We start from the raw sequence: 8668 nt of genomic DNA, 5'->3' as shown, positions 1-8668 counted from the left end.
AAACAAATTTACTAGCAACAAAGGATTTCATAAGATGCAACTATGATCTTACACCGAGTCATCTTTCATCTGCTCAGTCTTCATCCTCGGCCTACCATCTTAGAAGTTTTACCATCTTAGAAGTCAAAGAAAGACAAAAGACATGATTAGCACCAATGAACTTAATAACCTAAAAGAGATTTTTTTTAAAAAAAATTCATGATTGAATAAAACTGATGATCATAACACCGTATATATTAATTGAATTAATGTTTCCTCAATATCATCATACCAATTATACCATTTGAATAACAAATGCGTTGCGCATAACCGTTATTGAAAAAAAAATACAGTTTTATATGCATATATAAATGTCTAAATTTAGTTAATAATTTTAAATAAGTGACTATTTTTTATGAGAATTTTGAAAGCTCCAAGGATATATTCTCCTGTTTTTTTTTCCGATCTATTTTTTAAAAATCTTTTTGAAAATGATTTTTAGTTCTACAAGAATTCCATCAACGTGCATGTATACGACGGGCACTAAACAACCTCCTATATATAAAGATTAGCATATCAAGATTATTATCGAGTTGGATGCTTGAAATTAAACTCAACTTTTTTAATTAAATAAAAAAAAAGAAGAAATCATGCTATATATGCAACCATACAAATTCATATAATGATCTTTTTTATTCAACTATAATGATTGTCTATCTTACCTCTTCACCATGTCCGGCTGAATCCGAGGAGCGTATATCAACATTTGGTACATGTGAGATGATCGGCCAATCTTCGCCTGTCTCCCTTTTGCATCTACTTTCCAGTTGTGGGCTACCGACAATCGTCAAATCTTTCAACATATGTAGATTCTTCAAATCCCTTGGCACCCTTTCTAATCGTGGACAGTTCTTAACTGATAGTAAACGAAGAAACTTGAGATGCTGCAGCCAGTCAGGCAAGATCGTGAGATTGGAAATTCCATCTATGTATAGTTCTTCTAGCACATTGCTTGCTGATTCTGCTGTCATCAACGACTCCAATTCATCACAACAACAAATATGTAATTTTGGATTTCCATGCCGATACATGGGTACTTAGATGATACATAATGCACACCACTTAGAGACAATTCTTCGAGCGTGTGTAAGTGTTGCAGTCGCCCACGTAAATTGACTTTGTTGCCACAAATCTGTATTTGAAACTAATGTACTGAATTCAAGATTTGTACGAGTTCTTCTGGCTGCAATATTATACTTGGACATTGTGAGAGCCGTAGAAAACGAAGAGAACTGAGATGCCTCACTTCTGACGGGAAGGATGCCAAATTATCACACCCTTCAATGGTCAATGAACGAAGCATTTGTAGGTGTTGCATTTCATCCCCAGGAAGAGATTGGAGTTGTCTGCATCCTATAATTTGTAATTCTGTCAAGGATGTGAGGTTTCTGATGCAGCCACTTGGAAGAGATGTCATGTCGTTCATATTCTCCACTCTGAGAACAGAAAGAGAAGTCAGCCTTCCAACACATGAGAGTAGGCTCTCACTGCAGTATGATATCTCAAGGTGTTGGATTCTAGGAAGCCTCGGCATACTTTTCAATTTAGGACAATCTGGAAATCTTCAACTTTTGCAGTGAAGGGAACAACTCATCGACATCATGAGACTCTGACCATTCCTCTAAATTATCCATGTCATTCAAGTTGAGTTCTTGAAGGGAAGGAAAGCCTCCGGATCCATGGAACTCAGCACCCAAGTGTGTAATGCCATGCATAGAGTAAGTCAAGCTTCTTAAGAGACTGCAGATTTCCAAACGGAGGAATATGCTCACAAGAACAGCACCTTTCAAGGCAAACTTCAACCAAATTTGGCAATTGTAACTCCATCAACCATGTTGGAAATTGTGGGCTCCTATAGTTCCATATCCTCAACTTCTTTAAGCTCGTGTTGGGACAAAGATCATCCAACATGTCCTTGTCATATCTTTCTGAACCATTAAACTCTTATGAATAGTTCATTAAGATCTGTATTCTTCAAGATTTTTCTTCCACCGCAGAATAATTCTTAAAATCATGAAAATTTAATTGTCATTTCTCCATGAAGCTTCAAATCCTCAAGTTCTAAAATTGAGCATGCGCCAGTTCTGTCACCAGCAATAAAGAGAGGTAAACTTCGAAGATTAATTAGTCGAGATAATCCACAGGGCATGTGTGTCAATTTATATCCATTTCTAAATCAAGCTCCCGAAGATTTTGCATATTCCCTAACTCTTTTGGTAGCTCTCGAAGTTTTGAATTGAAACTGAGATTGAGATACTGTAAATTGGAGAGAAGGGTTATGGAGTCGGGTAGAACTTCAATTTTATTCCCAGATAAGTTGAGGTACCTCAAATGTATCAGATTTCCTATTGACGTCGGCACTTCCTTGATGCCACAGCCAGTTAAATCTAACACCCGCAAAAATTTCAATTCTGAGAAGACTTTCAAGCAGATTGATACTCAAATAAATGAACATGTCTGCTAAGGGATATAAAGGTGCGCAAGTACAATGGTTTCTTGCCTAAGACCTGAGTCATGCTCTGATAACTTTCCTTCAACTATTTGCAAATGATATGTTCTGTTTCCAATATCTTCCACCGAGTCTTGATAAGAATTCCAATATGCATCTGCAGATACTGATCGTGCCAGATCATGCATCAAATCATGCATCGTGCACTTGGTTACATGACTATCATCTTCAAAATCACAGGAAGGTGCCAAGAGAAAGAATGATCTCTTCACAAGATCATCAAAGACATGGTTGCCCACTGTTTCAGCATCAAAATTTCCTTCTGAACTTACAAAACCATTTGCTATCCACAGCTTTATCAATTCATCCTTTTGCATCATATAGTCTTTCGGGAATAAGGAGCCAAATGCAAAACACTTCTTTGACTGTGGAGGGAGAGTGTCATAGCTCAACTTTAGTACAGCTAACACTTTCTGTTCCTCATCTCCCAGCTGCCATATTTCACTCTTCAATACTGAGGACCAATAAGTTTCATCTCGAGTGCCACGGAGCATGCTACCAAGAGATATGGCAGCCAAGGGCACACCGCCACATTTCTCAACAATCTTTCCACCAATTTCCATCAAGCTTTGATCCACTGCTTGTCTCCAAAAGCAAATTGTTGAAACAAGGACAAACAATCATCTCCGGACAACTGTTGTATTTGGTGGGTGGTATTGGATGAGCCCATAATTTTAGAGACCTGTTGGCTACGGGTTGTCACCAAAATTTTGCTTCCTCTCGCCCCACATGTTAAGGCTGCTTTCAGTACATTCCACTTTAATGGATCTTCATTCCATACATCATCCAGCACGAGCAGAAATTTCTTCCCAGATAATTTTTTTTCCAGCTTCTGCTTCACTAAATCTATTTCTGAGATGTTGACTGGTGCATCAGTAGCCAGTTCTAAAACAGACTTCATTATCTTTGCAGGATCAAATTCAGCCCCAACAACTGTCCACATTCTTGAACTTTCAAAATGAGCTTTCACCCTCTCATCATTGAAAACAAGCTGAGCAAGTGTAGTCTTCCCCAGGCCACCCATCCCAACGATGGCAATGACCTTCACTGTGCTATGGCTGCTTTCATCATCATCCTTTGTTAACATGTTGACAATCATATTCTTCTCTGGTTCTCTCCCTATAACATCAAAGTCTATTGCGGGAGTGGGTCTCTCTGTAGAGACTTTGTTCCGACATGCGGATACTGTTTTGTGGCAAATTGAGAAGAATGGACTTTTGCAGCAAAATAGAATCCAGACTTTCTGTTATAGCTTTTATCATGCCACCTACCCTGCTCTTAAACAGAACTTGATTATCAGAAGAGAAGAAATCACGCACCGACCTTAAAAAAGTTTTTGATCTCTGCTTCTTCTTCAAGACTTTGGTGTCATAGTAATCCACAACATCCTCGAGATCGTAGGCCAAGTATTTGAGCTTCTTCAGCAAGTCCTTCACAGCATCATCGATAAAAGGGCGGGACTCGACATCTTGGATCACCGCGTCAATGGTCGTGGACAACTCCTTGAGCTTCTCCATCTTCCCTTTGGTACCAGTTATTGCCTTGAGTTTCTCGTCGAGTTGGACGAGAATTGCTACCTTGTTGGCTAAGAAGCCAGAAGCGGCACCTGCCGCAGATGTTGCCAAAGCTGCTTCCATAGCTCCGGATGAAGGATGCAGAAGTTGTTTGGTGTGGATCTGGCTAACAATAGATAGTTTGGAGGAGAAAAGAGAAGCAATAATTTGCAGGCGACGACTCCTACAAGTCTTCCTTTTTTTTTGATGAATTATTATTAAAAAGGATTAGGTAGATTGCTTATCAATTCCAGCTCACCATGGCAGTGATGTTATTAATTAAATCTACGTCGCCAACGCCACAGACCACAAATTTCCAATTCCATTACTTAAAATATCTGTAATTATATATTGTATTTTTTTTTGAAGCGATAATTTGCTTGGAGGAGAGAAAAGAGAAGCAATAATTCGCAGGGCGGGCGACGACTGCTTCAAGTCTTTTGTTTTTGATGAATTATTAAAAACGACTGGGTCTCCAATAATTTGCAAGGCGACGACCCTTTTTCAATGAATTATTAAAAAGGGCAGGGTGTCCAATAAGATTGCTTACCAATTCCAGCTCGCCATGGCAGTGACGTGGGTATTCATTAAATCTACCTCGCCAACGCCACGGGCCACAAATTTCCAATTCCGTTGCTTAAAATATCTGTAATTGATGTATTATTTTATTTTTTTTAAAAACATCATGTAATTATTTTAGGTACCATTAGATTTCTAAGAGATCTATTGAAAAAAGTATACTATTAAATAATACGATCATAATTAGAAGTATAAATAGTATTAGCATGTGACATGACTTAACTTAGTCTTTTACCCGATAGATCAAGTACGATATATTGATTAAGCACAATCCTCGCGTTGATCCATCTAAATATTTCAAAAAATTTAAAAAAAAAACCTAAAAAGTTTACTTCATATCTATCGAAATTTATATTTACTTTGCATAAAATTAATTTGAATAAAAAGCTTATATCTATTTTGAATAAGATGAGACATTTTTTGATTTTTTTTTTCAAAATAAAATGTACTCTTAATATTAAAAAATTATGGATGCTCTTTTAACTTTTACCTTTTAAAATTTTTATAAAATAGAAATATTCTGCCCTTTTGGAATAAGAAGCTAAGGTTCAATTAGCATAAGTAGCCCTGAGGATAATGGTACAACGACAAAGTATCTTTTCAATTTTTCAATTGAGTCTCAATTTTGACGAATTAATAGATAAATTTATTTATCTATTAATTGATAGTTAGCCTAACTGATAGGCCATATTACGAGCTAGTACTTTCTGATTTATTATAGTAATCGATAAAAATTTTCATAAAACTGAACCGATCACCCTAATATTAATCGACATAAATAATAACTTTATTATTTTATAGGTTAGTATAAAAGAATTTGTCTTATTAATTACTTTGTCATTCTAAAGAATAATTAATATAAAAGCAAGTATTAAGCAATAAGATTAGACTCAAATTCTATTATCTATCTTCTTTTTCAAAAACAAATCACAATTACCTTAAATCATCAATATTAATTTCACATAGTTAAATTTTGCATAAAAAATATAATTAAACAAGCAGAAAAAATTCATGTCATATACTATTCTCTACAATACAACCAATAGCCCTAAAACACCTATGAACTCTTTCTCTCTCTCTCTCTAATTGGGTATAGAAGATACAATCAAATCAATGTGAATGACTTGACTTTATCATATCCTAACAAAACAATGATAAAGCAACTTATAGAATGCCCAAGCATCTAGAATATTAGAATTAGCACTTGGTCAAAACTCTTCTTCCAATTGTCATCACTAAAAATTCTACCATAATACAATCTCAATTTTGCATAAAAAAATTTGTTTATAGTCAATTTTGTTTTGGAATATAAGATATATCACAATTTATACATACAACATTCTAACAAAGATTTGTATCATAATAAAAGTTTATCATCTCGAAGGCAAACAAAAGGTTATGAAAGGAAAATTTATATTATTTCTGCTCATTAATAAATTTATGGATTGTGCACCTCTCTCTAATTATAGAACAATAACCATGAATTCCATTTCATCTGCCTTAACTTGTGCTCTCCTCTAATTATTTTGCTTCTGTGAATTATGTATGTTATATACATTAATAAATAAGTATGATTATTTTGATTCTATCAACTTTATGTCAAAATCTATATCTTGTATCCCCTATTAGAAGTGCTCTTTGTGGAAGTGGAAGCGTGTGGAAGTCCTGTGGCTCATCTCGAGTGACAAATTCTTCAGTTCTTTTGCTAGGGTTGGTGCTCCACAGTAGAATACACCTGTGCCAAGTAGTAAGATAGTTAACAATACTGATTTAAATGCGAGCTAGTTATAACAAGGTAGTGATTCCAAAAAATGAGGAGAATAAATTCATGATCTTGGGGTTATGGAATAGGGAAGGATTTATATGTGAAGTAACTACCAACTGTGGCACCAGAGTGTTTGGAAGCTAACTTAGTGAAGACTTCTTTCCAATTTGGCCTTGCAAAGTGAGTTCTCACCTGAGAAATTAATAGCATCGATAGTTAATGCTAAGGTATTTGATTCTAACACACTTGATGGCACATTATGGAACATGATTCATTTAATTATCTTGGAAACGTTGTGATCAAAGCTTACTCGGGTGCCTGAGACAATATCAACTCCATGCTTTGCATGATTCAGAGCCTGTACCATTGAGAGCAGAGTAGTCCTTGCATCTCGCTCCTCGTAAACACTCGTCAAATAATTGTGCATCTCTATAACACCCTGTCCCCAAAAGAAAGGAGTTTGATTAATCTATTCAGAATTTTCTTTATTTCTTCCCACCTTAAATATTCAATTAAATTATCAAGAAACCTTTTTGTCCATATCAGCCACATCATTCATCACTCCCTTAAACCATTCAAAGGATCCTGCCTCTCTGGTGACCCAGTAGAAGTGAGCACTGCTGGTTCTGTAGGATCTCTTCCTGTTGCTGCTACTGGATGTGGAAAGGCTGTAACTAGTACTGCTAACGTCTGACCTGCTAGTTTCCATTGCCAGATCCTAAAAAAATTCAGAAAGGACAAGAAAATAACAAAATTCAGGTAAGAGATTGTTCAATAAGGCTGAAGAAACATAAATTGAATTTTGTAAATCATGCAGGCAAAATTTTACCATTAATTCATCAGCTAACTTTATGTTGTTGAGTAGGTCCCTGAGAATGCTGATAAAAGGTGTGGCTCCTATGCCAAGTCCAACCAAAAGTAGAACATCATAATTTCTGAAATCTTGTGCTGGGGCACCATAAGGTCCGTCAACAAACAATCGTGGCAAGCTGCACGATAGTTGAATTACAAGTTAGTTCTTATTCCCTTGTGAGTAGCTTTAGAGATGTCTTTCTCTGTAACTTAGTGAGCTTGATCACCTTTTCTGTCCCAGAGAACCTAACCCATCAAATGTAGCTTTTCCTACCAAGTGTGGCGTGAAGTGGTTCTCCACAAATATGCGTTTGAGCTCCTGGGTCCAATCTCCACTGGTTCGAATGTGCACACTGAGGTAGTCATCGCCAGGGGCCGATGTAATAGAGAATGGATGCCTGTCATCATGAAAAAAAAAATGACAGTTTTTAGCATTTTTATGAAATGAACTCCAATAGTTGGGTATGGAGGATGAGCTTCAGTATGGACCATTCAAATGGGGAGATGGTAGGGCACTGCAGAAATATGTATTGTCCACTTCGATATCGAAATCCATGTGGCTTGGACATTGTCACCGTTAACACGTTACCTGGTAGTAATGAGACCTGCATCGAGGAATTGGTTATAGCTAATAACGTTGCATCAGTTCATCACATTAATTGAAATAGTTCAATATTCTTTATTGAAAAATAAAAAGCTGGGAAAGTTGAAGGATAATATGAGCATATTGTCACCAGTCAAAAAAAATACAGGAGACACTAATTAATGGGGTCTGGTGATGAAAGAAACATTTACCTTTAAGATCTTGACAGAGTAAGCTTTGGACCGGAAAGCTCTTAGATTTCGCTCCCCTACGTAGAGCAGCAACGGAACACAGATGTACATCCATGTATGTTTAATTCACTTAGATAATTAGATTAACTATTTAATTTGATGGCCTTTACAAGTACAACAACTATGCATACTTGATGCAAGGAATTCTGCCCAGAGAACCGCATAATTAGCACAGTGGTACTTCAATCAATATAAATTGCAATTACATTAGCTGGAAAAAAAACATACTTTTTTTTTTTAATAAATGGAAGACAAAAAGACTACAAAGATTAATTGAGGGCTTACAGTAGGCTGAACATATGAGAAAATGGTTTAACTTTTTAGTTGTATTCCACAACTATATTCTAGTTGAGGTAATGTTTTAAAAAGAGATCTATATTTAAAATTGCTCAAGCACAGTTTCGTTGAGGTGCTACTGTCCAAATGGTTCAATAAGCACAGTTATATTTGACAAACAATAAAACAAGAAGCAGTGACTTTATCCCTAATTGCCAACCTTGGCTTGTGATAGGCCTTATTTGGTGCATGATGTCCAAA

At 36.1% G+C, this 8668-nt stretch overlaps 1 protein-coding gene and 1 pseudogene across 1 annotated transcript; both read right to left on the bottom strand.

Annotated features, from left to right (window-relative positions):
• Nucleotides 1-1151: 1151 nt before the first annotated feature.
• On the bottom strand, nt 1152-4185 carry LOC141816648 (disease resistance protein RGA2-like; annotated as a pseudogene).
• Nucleotides 4186-6090: 1905 nt separating this feature from the next.
• LOC141816649 (respiratory burst oxidase homolog protein F-like) lies at nt 6091-8536 on the bottom strand. The gene is made up of 8 exons (XM_074704388.1): nt 8093-8536; nt 7787-7902; nt 7525-7695; nt 7275-7434; nt 6975-7163; nt 6756-6884; nt 6559-6637; nt 6091-6415 (listed from the first exon to the last, which is right to left on the bottom strand). Exons 1-8 carry the CDS (start codon nt 8180-8182, stop codon nt 6306-6308), a joined length of 1044 nt encoding a protein of 347 aa, XP_074560489.1. The 5' UTR covers nt 8183-8536; the 3' UTR covers nt 6091-6305.
• Between the last annotated feature and the right edge of the window lie 132 nt (nt 8537-8668).

Source organism: Curcuma longa, unplaced genomic scaffold, assembly GCF_044706935.1.
Source record: "Curcuma longa cultivar G26 ecotype Majalengka, Jawa Barat unplaced genomic scaffold, ITB_CL_G26_1.1 contig_17591, whole genome shotgun sequence".
NCBI lineage: Eukaryota > Viridiplantae > Streptophyta > Magnoliopsida > Zingiberales > Zingiberaceae > Curcuma > Curcuma longa.
The sequence above is the reverse complement of the archived record's forward strand: the minus strand, read 5'-3'. Positions and strand labels throughout refer to the sequence as shown.

Coding starts and splice junctions, on each gene's coding strand:
- LOC141816649 (XM_074704388.1), bottom strand. CDS start 8,182: ATGTACATCTGTGTTCCGTTGCTGCTCTACGTAGGGGAGCGAAATCTA. Junction 7,435..7,524: donor GGTTCTCTGGGACAGAAAAG/GTGATCAAGCTC, acceptor ACTATCGTGCAG/CTTGCCACGATTGTTTGTTG. Junction 6,416..6,558: donor ACACTCTGGTGCCACAGTTG/GTAGTTACTTCA, acceptor TACTTGGCACAG/GTGTATTCTACTGTGGAGCA.